Here is a 22072-nt window from a genome sequence, read left to right as displayed (position 1 = left end):
AAACCACTGCCTTAAGTTCAGCATATTTTCCTTACCTAGGAAAAAATATTGCAAGTGGCTGGCCGGCTGAAAATACAGGGCTTTAAAAAGGGCAAAACAAAAACAAAACATTCACATATACACAAAGCTGCCACTTAATTTTTTTTTTAAAACTCTTTGCAAAAGTGCTCTAAAACAGAGACAAAATATTAGCACTTAATCTACTTACAACCAGTGTCTTTAAGGCGGTTGATTGCATTTGAAAGAAGTCTCACACAACCCAGAAAACCAGCTCCTTGTTTTTTATGGATTTTCTTGTGGTTCCATACACTTATCGTTATTGAATCTGACTTCCCAATATATCTGAAAAGGGCAAAAATAAATAGCATTACAAAGTTACACATTGATAAAATAGCAAGAGTCTTAAGAAATCTAAATGGATGTAATTTAAGCGACATGGAGGCCCAGAAGGAGGTGGTAAATTGCACTGGTTTAGACTTGCCTCTGACCCAGTATCTCTTACAAAAGACTGCACAATACTTTGGTTCAGACCTGCTGGATCCCTTGCAGTGTGAAATACATGGCATCTACAGAGCTACAAAAACACTTTGCTGCGTACTTTGCAAAATCCAGATGAATATTTCTCAAATTTTAGAAAATCTGAACACTGAAAGGGTTTGTTGTTGGTTGGTCAGTTGGTTGTTTTTAATTCACTTCTAAGAAGCATTTTATTTGCAAACCAATTTTTACAGGAAGCAATTTTGAAAGAACCTTTCCAAGTGTTTTGGATATATCAAGCTATTGCCAACCCCCTCTGGCTAGACAGTGACAATATGTCAAAGTGAGAATGACTGGTATCTAATTGTTTAGTTATTTCTATCATGGGCAATATAAACTTAAGAATTATGGTCCAGATCCTGAGAGGTGCTCCATTCCAAGTTCACAGATTCTGGCCTTGTTTAGATTATTACCAACTAATTTTGAACAAAAAGAAAACAATCAATTCAGCCATCTAGATACTACCACCACTTGCTAAGTACACCCTCCCACATTCATTCTAGTTTGTATTATCTTATCTAAAAAGAGTTCTTAATGCAGTAGGTCATAAAGTTTAAATGATACTGTCAAGGCTGGCAGACCAAAAATTGGACCTACCTGTTGGGATTTAAATTGCAGCTGTACTCAAGTAAGTGTTCATGTAACGCTTTCCCCCTGCTTCTTTCTTGTATGCAGGCCTTCAGAGCAGGATTCTTGGAGATTTCACTTTACTGCCTGCATACAAGAACAGAGCAGAGCAGGGAAGAGCGTTACTGTAGTTGCATACCTGTGAGTATGGGGAGGGTTGGGGGGGTGGGTGGTGTTGGGAGAAACAAACAAAAAAAAAACCAACAACAAAAAACAGGAAAAACTACATCCTAGATTTTTAAAATATATTAGGGTTAAAACTTTTTATTTATTCATTTGAAGTTATCAGAAGACCACCAAATGTAACTCTGAAGGGAGGTCAGATTTTTGGCCTATCAACCTTGACAATGCCAACTTAAGAACTGTATTGGAGGCAGAAAAGCACAGGAGAAATACAGAAGGGAAGACCAGAATTCACTTGCACAATATTAGTTGTAATAGTTTACAAAAATAAGTATATGAAATATAGTGTATTCTTAAAATAGATTCCTGTGAGAACTAGTTATAAGCACTGAAGAATAAAAAAAATCGAGCCTTTTATTTTCCAGTATTTCCTTGTTGCTTTTAAGAAGGACAAAAAATGTCAAATAAAACTTCAAACCTATCTTGAAAGCTGATTAAGTAAAAATACATATTCCAATACTTTTTATGGCTCAGAAGTAACTAATAAGTCCTCCATAGAAGGCAGGTAAGAGCTTCACTACTGCTTACCAATTTAGCTTCTGAATTTTGCACCAGAAAAATCCAGTCCCAGTATCTTGTAAGAGGAGGAAACAATTCAATTTATACTTACTAAAGAAAGATGTTTTTTCCTCCTTTGGAAAAAACGCTTCCTATAAACTCTAGTGGACCTTGTTGGAAAAAATGCTTAATCTCTTTTATTATGTAAATTGAGGCAGAGAAAAATTATAGTGGTATTTAAGGACTGAGCTGACATTTTCAGACCATTGTTGGGACAGTAGTTACATTTGTTTCACATCAACTTGCAATAAAAAAAATCAAACATAAAACCCTAGCTAGGAATTTTGTTTATTTAAAAAAAAGTTCAAAATCTTAAAACAAAGAAGTTAAACTCTGCTTCTTCACATAACAAATCAATTTATCTCTCTTCTCCCATAATATTCCATTGTATCCAAATCCTGAGAGTTTCCTCATTTCCCGCCCCCCGCCCCCATACCCGTCCTCAATATCTACATCATGGCCTCCAATGCTTGCAATGGAGACCATATGAAAGATACTAGTGAAGAGATATAGTTCAGATAAGCAAGATACCCAGAAGTTAGCAATCTTAACCCTTCTATATCTCAAGTCTGCAAACTAGGATTTTGCATAAGAATAGGGTTTTATGAAATATTCTGGAAACAGGCTATTTTCAGTATTTCAATACTTCCACCTCTAAACAAAATTAGGTAAATTAGAGCTTAAATTAAATTAAATTTTTTGTAACCTCAAAAAGGTTCAAGTCAAGTTTTAGACAAAGGGTTAGCTCTTATTTTAGATGAATTATTTCACCAAGGTCCATAGGTAGTATTTCCTTCAGAGCCGATCCATTTTGCACCATCATCATCCAGAAGGGTTGCTGTCAAGTGACTTGCCTACTATCGTGATGCTAGGGCAAAGCACACTTTCTTTGCAGAACTGGGAGAGGAAAGCAGGAAGAAAAGGGTGGGGTGGGGGGGAAATCTTTCCTTCCTGAAAAAGCACCTCTGATCAGACCAGATGTGTTGTCTCCAGAAAAGCAAAGAAAATGTAGCACAGAACTAGAAGCCAGGAAATCCCAATTTCTAATCCCTGCTCTGACAGACTCCTTTTGTTGCTTTGGACAAGTCACTCACTTTCCCTCAGTATTCCCATTTATTAAAAAAAACTGATAATACTTCATAGCGGTGGTGCTAGGTTTAGATAATGTTTATATGCTTTGAACATATAAAGCTCAGTAAAAGTGCCAAATATGATTTTTCAGGCATTGGGAAAAGCATGAGCAATAAGGAAAACACAAAAAGATGGAAAATAAGGGAGAAAAGGGAACACGACTTAGGACAAGCATGGTATTTTTTATTGACATTTAACTACATCCAAAAAGCATCTCTTTGGCAATTTCTTTTTGGAAGGGCTCCCAGATTTTCCCCCTACACACACCCAGCTAGATTAAGGAATTTAATCATTTATGAAATTCAACTGCTTCCTCTCATGTTAAAATCTGAATTAAGGAGCACATATAGCAAAAAGTACTATTGGTCCTCACAGTACTGCAAAAGCCTGGGGGGGGGGGGGGGGGAGAGGGGGAGAGTCTTATACAGGACAGAAACTACACGTGTATTGGGCTGAATCAGACTTAAGGAATGTGGGTTCCCTTAAAATTTGCAACCTAATTCAAATACAGTTTCACAAATACATAACAGATTCCTCTCACTATACACTCAGATGCAGTATCATTAAAACGCCTGTTAGTGTTAATTTGTTATGCAAAAGGTCCTAAACTTGGCGTTCAGCAGACACATCGTAGCCAAGAGACAATGTTATTGGACATCAGACTATTACAATTATAAAAAAAACCCTCTTTAAGTAACTAAATATTTTATAATAGAAAATTAAAATAATGCTGTATTTAATTACGTCAGTTCTAAAAATTCTACATATTTGCACCTTCCTCTGGTTGATTTCCACAGAAGACACTAAGTGCGCATTTTGTCATTGAGATACCATCTGTTATCCTTGGCGTGCATACTATTTCCTGTAACAGCACAAGTGTCATAAGTCACAGACTAGCGTTCCCATGCAATGGTGTGTTGTTAGGGTAAACATTATGATGCCTTTAGAATCTACTGTATTATTATTTTCAGAAGAGGTCGGAAAGGCAAATAATCTCATAGATCACAGGGATTAATCATCATCCTTTTTGGCAGTGGGCTACTTACTATTCTTACTATGACATTTTTCTAGACTTTCTGCAAAGGAAAATATTACTGTATTTTAACATCTGCTTGGGTTGCAGAGCTAAGAACCGGTATTAGTTAAATCAAAGTAAGAATTCAAAATATATTTAAATCACATTCAGATTAATATATTCTACAGAGTCAAAATTGTTTAATCAATTCAAGGCTCCTTCAGAGGACAATCATGTGGACAGCATTCTGGGGTTTAAGATACTTCTAACTGCCAAGCTAGACAACTTGGAGCTGAGAATATGTACATTTGAAAACGCTGTCAGGAGAGTACACAGAGCTCTGATTTTTTATTATTTTTAATGTAAATAATTTTAACAGAAAATAGGTTTCTTAAATCACATCTAGTATTACAGGTTAATAGAGCAAGGGAGCAAAGAAAAAAGTTGGGTTTAAATGAGGATAAAGGAGAATAGAGTAACTGAATGAAGAGAGAAGGGAGAGAAAAGACTTTTTTTTTTAAAATGACTGTTGACTGAGATTCAGTGTGAGGTCAGACCTTAAGTACCAAGAGTGCTTTTGAATCTTACACCCTTTAAAGAGCCAACCTCTAAAGGAGGATACAGGAAGAATAATCATCTCTACAGGATCATACCCTAAAAGACATATGTATTAAGAGTAACGTTACCAATGAATGCAAACTCATTTTTCTTGGATTTCAGGTCCCTCAGATGAGAGACACACAAAAATGCCATCTCTTAAGAATTCATTACATAATAAAGGCATGGAGATAACTCTTTCAGAGATCATGAAAGTATGTGCTAGTTACAGAGGAAAGACCTGCTTCTGTCTGAGGAATTATTTATTGCTAACCTGAACAAGTCTGTTTTGATTTATTCAGACACATAAGATTCTGAAAGTGATGGATTAAAAACTAGGGCTGTCGATTAATCGCAGTTAACTCACATGATTAACTCAAAAAAAAATTCATCACAATTTAAAAAATTAATCTTAATTGCAGTTTTAATCACACTGTTAAACAATTGGTATTCTACTGAAATGTATTAACTATTTTTGGATGATTTTCTACATTTTCAAATATATTGATTTAAATTACAATACTGAATATAAAGTGTACATTGCTCACTTTATATTATTTTTATTACAAATATGGGCACTGTAAAAATGTTAAACAAAAAAAATGTATTTTTCAATTCACCTCATAAAAGTACCATAATGTAACTCTTCATCACGACAGTGCAACTTACAAATTTAGATTTATTTTTTTTTGGTTATATACCTGCACTCAAAAACAAACCAGCATAAAACTTTAGAGCCTACAAGTCCCCTCAGTCCTACTTCTTATTCAGCCAATCACGAAGACAAACAAGTTTGTTTACACTTATGGGAGATAATGCTGCCAGCATCTTATTTACAATGTCACCTGAAAGCGAGAACAGGTGTTCGCATGGCACTTCTATAGCCAGCATTGCAAGGTATTTACATTTATATGCCCCTTCATGCTTCAGCTACTATTCCAGAGGACATGCTTCCATGCTGATGACGCTTGTTAAAAAAAAGTGACTGAACTCTTTACATTTACATTTTGTCTGAACTCTTCAAAGGAGAATAGAATGTCTCCTGCTCTGTTTTACCCACATCTGCCATGTATTTCATATTATAGCAGTCTCAGATGATGACCCACCACATATTGTTCGTTATGTGAATGTCTGTTCTCACTTTCAGGTGACATTGTAAACAAGAAGTGGGCAGCATTATCTCCTGCAAATGTAAACAAACTTGTTTGTCTGAGTGACTGGCTGAACAAGAAGTAGGACTGAGTGGATTGTAGGCTCTAAAGTCTTACATTGTTTTATTTTTGAATGCAGTTATTTTTTGTACATAATTCTACATTTGTAAGTTCAACTTTCATGATAAAGTGATTGCATTACAGTACTTGTCTGAGGTGAATTGAAAAATACTATTTGTTCTGTTTTTACAGCACAAATATTTGTAATAAAAAATATGAAGTGAGCACTGTACACTTTGTATTCTGTGTTGTAATTGAAATAATATATTTGAAGATGTAGAAAACATCCAAAATATGAAATAAATGGTATTCTATTATTGTTTAACAATGTGATTAATTGCACGATTAATTTTTTTAATCGCTTGACAGTCCTAATAAAAACCTTTTTGGAAAGTTAAGATTAATCTGCATTTAATGTGCGATTGAATTTAAATGCGATAACTTAAGGATGCCTCAAATTTGCCCAGTTGAGCATGGTAATTTGCCAGAAACCCATGATCTCCGCTATTTTGCACAAAATGGTACCGACTGCACCTGTTACATTTAGTATAGGGATCTGGACTGTGGAGTCTATGGGTCCCAGCAGATCCATATTGTACGATAAAACAAAAAGTTGTAAGTTCTCTTCTTCTTATAAATATCAGAGTGGGGGAGAAGGTGGGAAAAAACTGCTAAAAATTTATATTGCTATTTTCACTCCCACTTCCCTAGTGAGATACTGAGAACCCTCCACAAAATATGAAGCATTAAATGCTTTTAATAATCTGCTCCTATCAACTGTTCACTCCCATAGGCCACTACAACTGCAGCTCCACTCTCAGTGCCCAAATTAAGTAGTGACTGGTGAGATGTTTGTTCTTTAGGCTATAGGCAGTTGTAGCACAGAGCTTGGAGGTAGACAGAAGTACCATCAAATTATAGTCACTCATTACTCCTTTTAAAAATCCCACAACTAGCTTTACAAAGCCACCAAGGTTGTGGGAAACACAGACTTGCCAACACTCTTTTCACTTTCCTTTCTCCCTTACGCCTTTCTTTTTGTTCCTATAAAGAAGCTCATTAATGTGTGTTAATGGGCATTTCCAAAAAGAACATAAAGAAAGGTAAGGGGGTGGGAAGGAAAGAGAAAGAATGAGAGTAGGAAAGGAAAATGCAAGACTTCGGTACTGCTTCCAATTTAAATGTATTTCACCAGCTAGCATCAATTTCCACGGCAGTATTTGCCACACCAACCCAGAAAACAAATGCTCCTGATTACAATGCCTAATAAGTATGATTACTAAGAAATCTCTGGAAAAAAATCAGTTCCTAAAGATTTAGAGAATTCACTTAATTAGCTACTTGTACAAAATCAGCACCTCAGCAGATTTAATAATTATGAAAATCAAAGCATTTTCAAGTTCTTTAAACATGAAAAGCATAGGGATGTTTTTTCTCCTTATAACAAACTGCTTTTAAATCAAATATGTTAGGAAACGGAAATAAGACTGTGTATGCAGAGCTTGACTCTGGATTAAGTTTTTATGGCACAGTTACAAAGCTTTGAAAATATGCTTTGAAAAAATGCTGTCCTTGGCTAAAATACTACAATCCCACTCCCCAAGTAAAGCAATATTGTTTCATTAAATTATCAATGACATTTAGTGAAATAGTAATGCAAATGTTTTGTATCTTGCACCAAAAAGTTCTCAAAACGTATTGTGCATGTTTAGTCTTCAACCATTCAAGGAAGTAGAAGATCTGAGGTTACTTTAAACCAGATCTTTCACATTAGTGTTCTGCTGAAGATTTAGGATGCTGGCTGGAGCCACGGCTTCTTTTCCCTGGGAAGCTGGAGGCATGGAGTGGAGATATTTGCATAAGTATAAATTCAGTGATGCAGCTATGCTGGGGCAAATCCCTAGCATAGATGTGCTGCACTGGTGCAAACCAGGACTTACACCCAGTGCAGTTTATCCCAGTTTTAAACAGGGGTGCTGGAACAATTTGTATAATAGGTGGGTGCTGAGACCCACTGAACCAAACTGTCAGACCTCTATATAATGGAAACCACTTTAAGCCAGGGGGTGCAGGACCACCCCCAGCACCTCTACTTACAACACCTATGGTTTTAAACATTCTCTATAAAAGTGCTGCAGCAGTTTCAAACTTGTAAAAACCCATTTTACACCAATGTGTTGCAGCTACACTGAAGGTCTGCACTGGAAGACAGGCCCTAAGGAGTGAATGCAGATACTGGCAGAAAACAGAAATGGAGGGAAGACAATGTGAATGGAGGAGTGGATTAAACCAGGATGTAATCAGTGACTAAAAAGAGTGCAATGAGGCAAACTATGCAAATAGTTCAAAGGCTCCTCTTTCTGCCTTTCACCCCAAGCACATATTGAAAGAACAAAAGGGAAGAAGAGAGCAAAGAAACAACATATAATAAAAAGAAATAAAAAATCCTTAACAAAATATTGTATTATTTCTGCACAGAAAATTCTCCCCCAGGGAGAAGCAAGAGAAAGAATGAACCACACATGACAGATGTATGTCATGTTGCTTACTGCACTACTGAAAGGAGCTCAGATACTATGGTGAGGACGGCAGTATAAAAACCTACACAGAATATAAATTAAATATTTAGCACAAATTAAAGGGAGTAAGAAAGGGAAAGAAGGAAACATTAGGACTGAAGAAAGATTCTGAAAGACGGAAGGAAAGACACCAAACTACATGGCAGAAGAAAAAATGGAATAAAGAGGAAACAAAGAATAAATGCTAAGAGAAATTTGGTAACTATTTTTTCCTTTTATTTTATGCACAGTCCACTATCAAAATGTTGGACAATAAAATAATCCAGACAACACTGCTATCTGTAAAATGCATTGCAGACAGTGTATTAGAAAACATACTGGGGTACAGTGTTGAGATGGGAAAGGTGTCATGGTGGTGCATGTATTTTTTACCCTGGCTAATAAGGTTAACTCCTCTGGCATATTTTTCAAGCCCTGAACTGAATACTACTGTGAACATTTGGCAATTTTGGAGTTTCTGTGCTTTTCAGAAGATTCAACTTCAAACCTTTGCTGTATTTTAGATATCACTGATAACACCTACAGGTCATAATGCTGATTCCACTTTGGATCAAGCGTATTCTTCACAGTATCTGTAGAATGGCATTGGCCAGATCCGTCGACCACCACTTTAGCAAATGGATCAGGAAGTCCTATAGGAGGGGAGGAAAAACTCATAAAAGGGCATGCTTGAAAACTGAGAAAAATAAAATGATAATCAATACACAGGTGTGATTTTTTTCTTGTATGTTGAGTAGTTTGAAAAGGGTCATATTTAATCGGAGTCTGTCATCATCACAATTTCAGCTCCAAGTAGGTTAACGTGACGTTTGCATTAGAATATTCAAAATTCAGGATAAAATACTTGCTCTGAAAGTTTTCAGATATTTTATATTCTCTACAAATATGTAAAAATAATGGGCGTCTTCTGTATACAAACTGACAAAACTACAATGTTACACTGCCTTTAAGTAGATCAACAAACTGAGCTTTGCAACAATGCTCTAAAGGTGACCTGCAAAGAAAAAGAAAGGATTTTAACCTTATTTGCTTTTTCCTTCTGCTATTTTTACACTTGCCATTCAAATCTTGACTACTTGGGATGGCACTATGGATGACTGGAGGCCTGTTAGGACAACATGAAATATACCAAGCAAGGGCAACCTGGCTGAGAAGGGAAGTAATTTCCATTCAAACGCTTTAAAAATGTTTGTTTTTTAATCCCTATAAGTCAAATATTTATGGAGAAAAGCTCGTTATATAAGGGTATAACCACTCTCAGCCTTTTGGACTCTGTGTAAGTTCCCAAGCCAACAAGGACTCCACTGAAGTCACAGAAGATAACATTCCTGGTATTTAAGTTAAGTTAAAAGCAGGATTTTTTAGTTATCCTTGCTAATTATCTGTATTATGGTAGTATTTACAGGCCCCAACTGAGATGAAGGCCCCATTCTGCTAGACACAATACAAAACACATAGTAATAAACAGCCTCTTCCTTACAGACCTTACAAACAAAACAAACATTAAGGCTTTACGATCTTCTTTATATATCATAAGACCACAAAAAAGGACACACATCCATCTTTTTCCTCTTTGCAGGTTATCCTAAATTTAGGGTCTGCCCTTTTGGATTCTCCTGCTTTACCTACCAATCTCATTTGGAAGGAAGTTGATTATATTTATATTTGTGTATATAGATATATCTATAGATATAAATATACAGCAGACCCTCGCTAGAGAGCACATCGCTATTCGCGGATTTGCATATAGCGCGGACGCGGTGATGGGTCCCAAATTTAAATTGGGATCCATGGTAACGCAGTACCACACATGGATCCCGAACCCCGAGTTCTAGCGAGGGTTCGGTGTATATTTGTGCGCGTGCGCGCACACACACGTGTGTGGTAAAGAAGAATCCTCTTTCCCTTTTTCATTTTCCCTTTCAAAATATTATGAAAACTAGTGGAAAGTGCATAATTTCAGTTCAGGGCAGGTGAATACGTATTCTGACTTGCTCATTAATTATTAAAAAGTATATCTGCTGGTTAGACCAAAGGAGCTGTTCTACGGTAAAATGTTTCAATATATATTTATGTATGTGATACTAGTTTTTCTGAAAGCCTGCAATTTGCCTGAGAGAAGTTACTCAGAATGGAAAAAAAAAAAAACTCTCCCCACTCTAAAGTCAGTACCAATATAACTGGTACATATGTGGGGGGAAAAAACACAGAATTGTTTGCTTAAAAAAAAATTACTGCACATCATCAACCAATCATACTATACAAACACCAAAAAGTGAGCAGATCAATATTTTTAGATGAAAATCCTTCAGATTTATTAGCACCAAAAATATCTTCAACCCATAAGCTTTCTTACCCTCTCCCACACCAGTCCAGAGGAGTTGTTGATATTTTTGTTCATTTTTGTTTTTTTGTTCTTTTAATTTAAAAAAAATACTCCCAGGATGATTGCCAGCTTAAAAAGTTACAAGCACTGAAGAACAGTGGGTTGGAAACACCACTATCCCCTTCAACATATGGATGTCAATGCACTATGATGAGGTGTTAAAAGTAGCGTACAGAACTTATGTAACATGTACCACATATATGAATTCATAAATTTTAATAGCTACTTACGGAAAAAATCCTTTTTCACCAAGTTTTTTGCACATAGTACTGCAAGGGAAACAAGAAATACATAATGAAATTACTGGTCATAAATATTTTAGAATTTTTTTTTTATCTTCTCAGCATTCCAGAAAACCCAGTGCAAAGTAAAAATCAACGAACATCAGAGATGTGTGCAAGGAAACAAATTGTGATCACGGGCCATTTTTAATGTTGTGTGAAGTAAACACAGAAGGCTGAGCCAGAAGTTACTTCTTTTCACAGTTACCCCAGGGTCAGCTGTGGTGGAAGTTACACAGAGGTGTTGTTCTCAGTATGTGAGCGCTTTCCAGCCCTTCAGACATGGCCATATTTTTAATCTAATTTCATCTCCAGAACATGCTAATATGTAGAGGAAGGATGGAACTGCATCAAGAAAGAAAGGCAAGTGCCTCTAGAACAGATTAGGGTGATTCCCTATACCGTATGCCCTCTTGACGTAATTCCTGATGGACGGTGATAAATTACCCCACATGAAGTTAGCTTGCCCAGTACAACCATACTCACACAAATTAAAGATTTAGAAGGCAAAAATCATTTAGAGTTGCCATTTGTGTTTTCAGCTGTTATTCTTGATTCTAATTTTGCAGTTTCAGTTTCTCACTTTGAAAACTGGTTGCTATGATAGTACAAGCCAGCTTTTAAAATGCGTTCAATTCACACTTTATTAGAAGACAAAAATAACCAATCTCCAGAGGGTATTCATGGTACAGTTAGTAAAACATAAGGATTTAAGTAGGTGGTGTACACATGTAAGGAACACTTGTGGAACAAGCTTTGCCTTACATGAAAAATAAGAGTCAGATCAGAAATCATTTCAATTTAAAGAGCTGAAAAATCAGAACATAATGGAGATTGACTGAGGATCTTTTTGCCTCAGACGCATATGCTAATCTATTAGCTACTTGACCTGTAAACTATGAAACAAAAACAATTTGGTTCTTTTAGAAAATATCTGCTCTATGTGCAGAACCTTCCGGTTTATTAACTGTTTAAATTTGAACAGTAAAATGATTTTCTTGTTGCTTAAAAACCACAGATAAATATTAAATACATCAATCTAAATCCCACCATAATCAATACATCACCAGAAGGTAAATTATAACCATTTCATGGCAATTTTTTCATAGAATCAAAGTAATTGTCTAAATAGGATCAGGTTTGTAAGGTTTTAGAAGTGATTTTTCTGTAAAAAAGTTTGTAAAAAACCAAATGGGTCTGAATAACGGAGACATACCTGTACTAAATGAAGTTGTTTTAAAATATTTTAAAACAAGACTGATAGAGAGATCTAGTCTCGAAATGTTGTACAGAGAATTTCCCTCCACACAAAAAGGCTTTGTTTAAGCTTTCTATTGAGTAATGACAGCTATGTGCATTTCCTAGTTGATATACCTTCATATTTTTTTCCACTTACTGTGTACCTTTCTGCTTTATCTGCCCACCAGCAACAAAAGAATTAAGATGCTTGAACACCAGAGACCTAAAATCTACTGGTTTGACCTAGTTCTAAATAACTTATTAGAGATCTGTCTTCCTTTCAGTTCTATATAAATAGCAAGACTTTCCACATGTAAATTTGGTGGGTTAGTCAGACTCACCAGTCTAGATTGACTGGTATTCCTGCTTTTACACCATCTATCAAGGAAACTACCCGGATGAACTTTTGTCTTCCTGCTCAGGTTTCCCCATTATCTGTCTTCTTAAACCCCAGAGAAAGATTCCACCCTTACTATATGAAACTTCAAAAACAACCTTCTGAATAGGCATCAGAAGCTGGGTAGAGTCTTGGAGATCTGAATTAAAGAATCAGATGGTAGAATCACTATAAGAACTCTTTTCTTGACAAGAGCACACTAAAAATGAACTGAATGGGAAAATCCAACCACATGAAATTGTAGATGACCACTCAGAAAAGAAGGTGGCCGAATTCAAGAACAGTCCAATATTTAATCTTTTGTGCTGGTTAAAGACAAAAAAGCTACAATTATCAGCACCACATAATCACCCAGCTCAACTGAGGCAGTTTTCTTCCCTCTCTTTGCCGACAAAGTAGCTATGTATTTACAAGTGATGTTTTTATGAAAGACTTGCACTTCGCAAAATTGACCGAGACCTTTTAAATAAAAAAACAAGCAAGACAATTTTACATATCACACTGTACTCAGAAAAAAAGTAGAACAAGAGCACAAGAGATACGGAGAAAGGCTTTACTACTAAGCTGGACACTACAAACGGCAGAATTTTGAAAAACATGAATTATAAATGGATTCCTATTTTTAAAGTTCTCTTCTGTTTGAAAATTCCCTTTCAGGGGTTATGAGTCCTTCACCTAGGATGATATTGCACTTTCAGAGGAATGGAGAGAAGAAACAGGCAATGATGCGGCTGAACAATCAAGTAAGTATTTACAGCCCATGTCCATGCCCTTAATGGCTGAGGAGATAGTATTTTTACAATTTCTGTAGCCTCTGGTAATAACCAGCCCGAAGTTAACATCCATTGCTATAGTTATCAATTTGTCTTCATTAATTTATTTTCAGAAAAAATGGTTTCTTTTGTCCCTCTAATCGTGTTACTGCCCAAGCAAATAAGCTATTAAAATATGGCAGTTAATATTATAATTTTAAAAGAGAGCAAGTCAAATGGAATAATATTGGTTTAAATTGAAGAAAAAAGGGGATGATACAGAGCAATCATATGCAAGTAATAAAGTTTTATGAAAGGATACTAGTGCTGAGTAATCAGTTAGCTATGAAAGAAATTTTGTGGTCCCTGAAGAAACAATGGCAAATTGAGAAAGACACTGAGTCCTGAGATAAACATTAGAGTAGAATAGATTGTCTCTATTATCAGAGTTTGGTGGCTCCAGACAAGTCTTGTTTATTTTTGGAAACTGAAAACAAGCCTCTCACAAAAATGATTGAGAGATTTCTTTGCAATCCAAAACCAAGGGAAAATTGGAATGTGTTGGCAAAAAGGGGAAAATGCTTCCCCCAACAATAACCTTCTCTTTCCAGGAATGGATTTTAAAAAAAGAAAAAATCAAGAATGAAGATAATCGCCTGCAAGGGTGGAAATAAATTACAAGGTGACAAGACATGCATACAAAAATTACTTACCAATAATTCTTGTTCTCTGAGAATGGTGCATCTGTGCAATGCACGCCCACGGCCACAGAGATTCAGAAACCTTCTAGAAAAGCAGTGCCCACTGGGATATTATGAGCACCCCCTCAAGGCACTAAAAATTATCAGGAAAAAGCCCAAAGGTTTTATTTGGCAAATACAGTGGGTGGGAACTCCCACAGCTAACTGTGAAAAGGAGCAAGAGAGGTGGTCAGGAGCTGAACAGCCTTTTATAACCGTACCTTGAAATATGTGCTTCCAACATACACTGCTTTTCTTGAAGTTCCCAAAGCTCAACGGTGCTGGTGGCTGCATTCCACAAACTGAACTCATTTGGAGCAATACAATTACTCATCGTAAATATTTCCCCTCTGTGAGGAATACCCTTCCCTGAACTGATCTGTAAAGAACTACCCTCTCCAAGACTAGCTTATTCTATGATCCCTATGAGTAGTTAACCAACTAAAAGCCTTAGAGTCAGGTGCAATCGATGTGCACTATAAAACGTTTTTAAATATGCCAGAAAAAAGTTTTATATATAATTTTTATGTACAAATGTATATCTCGATTGTATCTCTCCTCCACCCTGTCACTGTTTAGTGTCATGTTCAAGGCACATACAGGGCCTAGCTTAATGGAGCCACACTGTGAATGGCACTTTAGGAGCTACCACCATTGAAATAAAATATTACTCTCTAATTAATAGACTGAATGCGATACATTTTTTCCAAATTTTCTAGTGACTTCTGTTTATAAAGATACTGATATAACAGCATCTGCCTCTTTTTAAGGCTAAATGTTAAACTCATCTTTCCTTGGGAAATTCAGAACCTAGTAAACTTGATAACTTAATGCTATACTCATCTCTGAAGAACTTTATTCACAAGTAAAAATAAAACAATGGCCATGCCACCTAATTCTCAGGTGGATCATAGAACGATCCACTCCGCTTTGGCACAAACCACAGGAAATGCCTAGAACTGGTACAGCACTGTGTTAGACATATCAGTCAGTCACAAGGAATACTAATATCAGAGCTGTTAACTTAGCCTGAAATACAGTAGTCCTGGTTCTAGCCACTGTTACTGGTTCTTCCTGTAAAGAGATGGGGTGAGAGAAGGGGGTAAGGTGATAAGCTGAGGGAAAGCATGTAATGGGAACCTTCCAACACAAACCGAATAATTCAACTGCAGACAGCTAACGTTGGCACAAAAGAAGATGAGAATTTCAGCTGTCCCTTGATACCTAGATTTTAGGCATGTATTCAACCACAGAATGGGATGGCAATCTGATATACAAGACAGTCATATAAAATTCCTAGGATGATGTAATGAGAGGACAGCTACTAAGCTCAAGGTGCCCAGAGATTTGAAGTCTTACTCAACCAAAGCGCACATAAATAAATCAAAAATTAAAAGCAATTTGAGGAATCACATGATGCAACGGAACTGGCAGGATGATTCGTCAATTCCTTTACGCTGGCCAGTCTTTTCTGAAACCTAGTTTTCTTGCAGCCTGAGAACTGTCACCAGGCACAGCTCAGCTAAAAACTGAAAGAGTTCTCCATTCACTAGGCCCCCATTCATCCAACAGTGAAAGTTTTGGCAACCAGCTACTACAATGATGAGCACTTTATAAATACGCAAACAGATAGCTAACCATCTGCACAATTCCATAAAGTAGAAGGGTGGTAGGATTAAATGAAGTTGGTGAACTTAAATTTTAAATGAATCCATGTAAATAAACAGCTTCTGGAGAGTCTTGAGCCAATCAATATGTCATTCAAATTATGTAATGTCTAAAATATAAAAAAAAGCCTTTTGAGAGAAAAATTATAAAGCGAAGTCATCATATCCTAGGAGTGTTTCACACTGTCACCATGTTATAAGCATACAGGACATAAACAAGTGAAACACAGGTGATGGGAATTAGTTTTTAATTTATCTTCAGAACATAAGAACTGCCATACTGCGTCAGAACAATGATCCTTCAGGCCTAGTATCTGTCTCCAACAGTGGCCCATACCAGAGTTTCAGGGGGAGTGTACATCAGAGGACAGTGTAGTGATCCACCCATCTTCCCCTCCTGGGCCACAGTGAGTCTAACGCTGGCCCTGCTTGGAGACCTCCCTGAAACCCGCTAGAGGCCCCTTAAGGGGCTCTGGACTCCTGGTTGAGAGCCACTGATCTAGATATTGCCCAATATAATTGGGATGAGAGTTTAGACTGCATGCTTATATATATTTTATTTTATTTTGGTAACTAACTTTGACTCTTTGCCTATCACTTAAAAATCTATCTTTTGCAACAATGGGACAGGCATGCGCCACAAACCCTCAACAGTCGCCTGCTGAGTGCGCGCGAATTGTGCTAGTTCGTCCCCTGCCCTGACCTGGCCAATAGGAGCTGCGCTTGTGGGTGGGGCAGCACACGGACATGCCGGCTACTTCCCAGGAGCCACGTGATGTGGAGGCTAGCAGGGAGCCTGCCAGCCCCTCTGTGCAGTGCCACCAACCAGACAGTCAATGGCCAGTCAGCGAGCAGCCAGGATCCTTTTTCGACTGGGAGTTCCAGTCAATAACCGGACACCCTAATCCTAGCTAGTCTGAACTCCCAGCTCCCAAGAAAGTGAGTCTTTCTCCCTGTTCCAAGGTCTTATCAACATTAAGATTTTTTGAAAAAAGTTCCCTGGGGTGTGAAAACTTGTGTTGCTAAGGCTCTCGTGTTTGCCAGCATTTTCAACACGATCACTACCATCTCTTCTAAGGAAAGTTAATCAACAAGAATGCTGGTGGCTCTGAAAGCCTTGTATATTCTAACAGTTACCACACTAATGCAGTTGCACCAGTAAGCAGCTGTGATGGTAAATTTTTGCCATAAATTATGATGTAGACATAGCTTAAGACCTTGAATACATTACAAGTTGCACTGATTTAACAGAAGTGTTTTGGGTTTATTTAAATAATTTTGTTTGTTTAAATTAGTATAAACCCCCTTTGCAGACACTCAAATCAATTTAAGCCTGGCTTATATAACTTTAAGAATGTCCACATAGGGGTTTGCACTAGTGAACAACAAAAGCTATTTTAAAAAATACACACACTTTAGTTAAACCATTGCAACTTGTATTAACGACAAGGCCTCAGATAACTAGAATCGTAAGCACAAAAGGCTTTACAAATGAAAACCAACAAATTGCATTTTACCATGAAATGAACTGGAAACCAACATGAAGATGAAATATGCTCCATGCATGAAATGCAACTCAGTAAATGGGCAGTGTCACGGTTCCTCCCCCACTCTGAACTCTAGGGTACAGATGTGGGGACCTGCATGAAAAACCTCCTAAGCTTATCTTTACCAGCTTAGGTCAAAACTTCCCCAAGGTACAAAATATTACCCCCGTTATCCTTGGAATGGCCGCTACCACCACCAAACTAATACTGGTTACTGGGGAAGAGCTGTTTGGACGCGTCCTTCCCCCCAAAATACTTCCCAAAACCTTGCACCCTACTTCCTGGACAAGGTTTGGTAAAAAGCCTCACCAATTCGCCTAGGTGACTACAGACCCAGACCCTTGGATCTTAAGAACAATGAACAATCCTCCCAACACTTGCACTCCCCCTTTCCTGGGAAATGTTGGATAAAAAGCCTCACCAATTTGCATAGGTGACCACAGACCCAAACCCTTGGATCTGAGAACAATGAAAAAGCATTCAGTGTTTTACAAGAAGACTTTTAATAAAAAATAGAAGTAAATAGAAATAAAGAAATCCCCCCTGTAAAATCAGGATGGTAGATATCTTACAGGGTAATTAGATTCAAAAACATAGAGAACCCCTCTAGGCAAAACCTTAAGTTACAAAAAAGATACACAGACAGAAATAGTTATTCTATTCAGCACAATTCTTTTCTCAGCCATTTAAAGAAATCATAATCTAACACATACCTAGCTAGATTACTTACTAAAAGTTCTAAGGCTCCATTCCTGTTCTGTCCCTGGCCAAGACGACTACAGACAGACACACAAACCCTTTGTTTCTCTCCCTCCTCCCAGCTTTTGAAAGTATCTTGTCTCCTCATTGGTCATTTTGGTCAGGTGCCAGCGAGGTTACCTTTAGCTTCTTAACCCTTTACAGGTGAGAGGAGCTTTCCCCTGGCCAGGAGGGATTTCAAAGGGGTTTACCCTTCCCTTTATATTTATGACACGCCCCCCAAATCTCAGCTAGGGTGAAACACTGGCTGGGATTTCTTCCTGGAGCTCTAGGAAAACAGAGTTAATAAGACACATGCATCTCTAAATATACTACCAAGTACATAAAGACTAACAATATTTTCCACATCTCAAGGACGATTTTAACCAGTTGATTCTGGGAAACTTTCACGGGAGAGTGCATCAGCCACTTTGTTAGAAGCTCCTGAGATGTGTTGGATGTCGAAATCAAAATCTTGGAGAGCTAAACTCCACCGAAGAAGTTTTCTGTTAGTTTCTTTGACGGTGTGAAGCCACTTTAGTGCAGCATGGTCGGTTTGCAGGTGGAAACGCCGTCCCCAAACATATGGGCGTAGCTTTTCCAGAGCGTAGACAATGGCATAACATTCTTTTTCAGTGACTGACCAGTTGCTTTCCCTCTCAGACAGTTTTTTGCTGAGAAACACTACAGGGTGGAATTCTTGATCAGGTCCTTTCTGCATTAAAACTGCTCCCACACCACGCTCGGATGCATCTGTGGTTACTAGGAACGGTTTGTCAAAGTCTGGGGCCCTTAGTACAGGGTCAGACATGAGTGTCGCTTTAAGCTTGTTAAAGGCCTTCTGACACCTTCCGGTCCACTGAACAGCATTTGGCTGTTTCTTTTTGGTTAGGTCTGTCAGTGGGGCAGCGATTTGGCTGTAGTGCGGTACAAATCGTCTGTAATAACCGGCCAAGCCTAAGAAGGATTGAACCTGTTTCTTTGACTTTGGGACAGGCCACTTTTGGATAGCATCCACTTTGGCCTGTAGGGGGCTGATAGTTCCTTGACCCACCTGGTGTCCAAGGTAAGTCACTCTGTTTAGGCCTATTTGACACTTCTTAGCCTTAACAGTTAGTCCTGCCTCCCTTATGCGCTCAAGGACTTTTTGTAGATGTTCCAGGTGGTCTGCCCAGGAATCCGAAAATATGGCCACATCGTCAAGGTAGGCGACTGCATATTCTCCTAATCCCGCTAGGAGACCATCTACAAGTCTTTGGAAAGTGGCGGGTGCATTTCGCAGCCCGAAAGGGAGTACATTAAATTCATACAGCCCGAGATGTGTGATGAAGGCTGACCTTTCCTTGGCAGATTCATCTAGCGGTACCTGCCAGTACCCCTTGGTTAAGTCCAAGGTAGAGATGAACTGGGCCCTTCCCAGTTTCTCTAATAGTTCATCTGTGCGTGGCATGGGATAGTTGTCTGGGCGAGTTACAGCATTTAGCTTACGGTAGTCCACGCAAAAACGTATTTCCCCATCTGGTTTGGGAACTAGAACCACTGGAGATGCCCATGCACTTTCAGAGGGGCGGATTACACCCATCTGTAACATATCCTGGATCTCCCGTTCTATAGCAGTTTTAGCTTGAGGAGACACCCGGTAAGGGTGGACCCTAATTGGGTGAGCATTACCTGTGTCAATGGAGTGGTATGCCCGTTCAGTCAGTCCTGGGGTGGCTGAGAACGTTGGCGCGTAGCTAGTGCACAGCTCCTGGATCTGCTGTCGCTGCATACGCCCAAGGGTCATGGAGAGGTTCACCTCTTCCACACCACCAGCACATTTCCCTTCGTAGTAAACACCTTCAGGCCACTCAGCGTCATCTCCTCCCTGGGCTGTAAACTGACAAACCTTTAATTCTCTGGAATAAAAGGGCTTTAGAGAATTAATATGGTACACCTTAGGCTTTCGGTTGGAGGTGGGGAATGCTATGAGATAATTAACAGCTCCCAGGCGCTCCTGGACCACGAATGGCCCTTCCCACGATGCTTCCATTTTATGGGCCTGGAGCGCCTTTAAGACCATGACCTGGTCTCCTACTTTGAAGGAACGCTCTCTGGCATGTTTATCATACCAGGCTTTTTGCTCTTTTTGAGCATCCTGTAAGTTTTCTCTAGCAAGGGCTAAAGAGGTTCGGAGGGTGGTTTGTAGGTTGGTTACAAAGTCCAGAATGTTAGTTCCTGGAGAAGGTGTAAATCCCTCCCATTGCTGCTTCACCAACTGCAATGGCCCCTTAACCTCACGGCCATATACAAGTTCAAATGGGGAAAACCCTAAACTGGGATGTGGTACAGCTCTGTAGGCAAAGAGCAACTGCTGCAATACTAGGTCCCAATCATTGGAGTGCTCATTTACGAATTTACGTATCATGGCCCCCAAAGTTCCATTAAACTTCTCCACCATGCCATTTGTTTGATGATGGTAAGGAGTGGCAACCAAGTGATTTACCCCATGAGCTTCCCAAAGGTTTTTCATAGTTCCTGCCAGGAAATTAGTCCCTGCATCTGTGAGGATGTCGGAGGGCCAACCTACCCTGGCAAAAATGTCTGCTAGTGCCTGGCACACACTTTTAGCCCTGGTGTTGCTTAGAGCTACTGCTTCCGGCCATCGGGTGGCAAAATCCATGAAAGTCAGTATGTACTGCTTTCCTCTGGGTGTCTTTTTCGGAAAAGGACCCAGAATATCCACAGCTACTCGCTGAAATGGAACTTCAATGATGGGGAGTGGCTGGAGAGGAGCTTTGACCTGGTCTTGGGGTTTTCCCACTCTTTGGCACACCTCACAAGACTGGACATAGGTAGAAACATCCTTGCCCATTCCCTCCCAGTGGAATGACCCCCCCAAACGGTCTTTGGTCCTGTTCACCCCAGCATGGCCACTAGGGTGATCATGGGCTAAGCTCAAGAGCTTGGCCCGGTATTTAGTTGGAACTACCAACTGTCTCTGAGGATGCCAGTCTTCCTGGTGTCCCCCAGAAAGAGTTTCCTTGTATAAAAGTCCTCTTTCTACAACAAACCTGGATCGATTAGAAGAGCTGAGAGGCGGTGGGTTGCTCCGTGCCGCCGTCCAAGCTCTCTGGAGGCTTTCATCTGCTTCCTGTTCGGTCTGGAACTGTTCCCTTGATGCTGGAGACATCAGTTCCTCATGGGATTGTGGACCTAGGCTTGGTCCCTCTGGAAGCGATATAGGGGATGGAGCTGTTTCTGTTGACTGTGAACCGCTCTCCGCTGGTGCACTATGTTGGGATTCAGGCTCCGGCTGAGCCTCTTGTGTAGGGTTATCGGCTGCTGCCAGTTCAGGTTCGGTGGGGCCCTCTGGTGTTGAGGTTGCAAGTACTGGATTCAGTGCTGACACGGGGTCTGGTGTTGGTTGTTCGGCTGGTTCCGGTTCTGGGACTGGTTCCGTCTGGGTCTCTGGGACTGGATCCACTACTGCTGTTGCAGACATTGGCCTGGGGTCCAGGTCCATCACCTCTGACTGGGTCCTGATAGAAGTTTCCGGAACAGAGCTAGGCCTCACGGCTTGTTTAGCCTGGTTGCGGGTGACCATTCCCACCCTCTTGGCCTGCTTCACATGATTGGCCAAGTCTTCCCCCAACAGCATGGGGATGGGATAATCATCATAGACTGCAAAAGTCCACATTCCTGACCAGCCCTTGTACTGGACAGGCAACTTGGCTGTAGGCAAATTGAAAGAGTTGGACTTGAAGGGTTGAATCGTCACTTGGATCTCTGGGTTGATTAAATTGGGGTCCACTAAGGAAGCATGGATAGCTGACACTTGTGCTCCGGTGTCCCTCCACGCGGTGACCTTCTTCCCGCCCACACTCACAGTTTCCCTCCGCTCCAAG

At 39.2% G+C, this 22072-nt stretch overlaps 1 protein-coding gene across 5 annotated transcripts in view; it reads right to left on the bottom strand.

The window, feature by feature from the left end:
- Window positions 1-22072, bottom strand: part of SMURF2 (SMAD specific E3 ubiquitin protein ligase 2) — a 124338-nt gene that overhangs the window by 69356 nt on the left and 32910 nt on the right. For 3 of the 5 annotated variants that reach the window (XM_073310783.1, XM_073310779.1, XM_073310781.1), the window contains exons 2-4: window positions 11055-11093; window positions 8962-9070; window positions 209-342 (exon numbers count right to left, since the gene is read on the bottom strand). In XM_073310783.1, the coding sequence (XP_073166884.1) occupies window positions 209-342; window positions 8962-9070; window positions 11055-11093 (282 nt within the window). The remainder of the gene's footprint in view (window positions 1-208; window positions 343-8961; window positions 9071-11054; window positions 11094-22072) is intronic. The other 2 variants (XM_073310780.1, XM_073310784.1) reach the window with 2 other exon arrangements.

This window comes from Lepidochelys kempii, chromosome 14 (assembly GCF_965140265.1).
Source record: "Lepidochelys kempii isolate rLepKem1 chromosome 14, rLepKem1.hap2, whole genome shotgun sequence".
In the NCBI taxonomy this organism is placed as follows: domain Eukaryota; kingdom Metazoa; phylum Chordata; order Testudines; family Cheloniidae; genus Lepidochelys; species Lepidochelys kempii.
The sequence above is the reverse complement of the archived record's forward strand: the minus strand, read 5'-3'. Positions and strand labels throughout refer to the sequence as shown.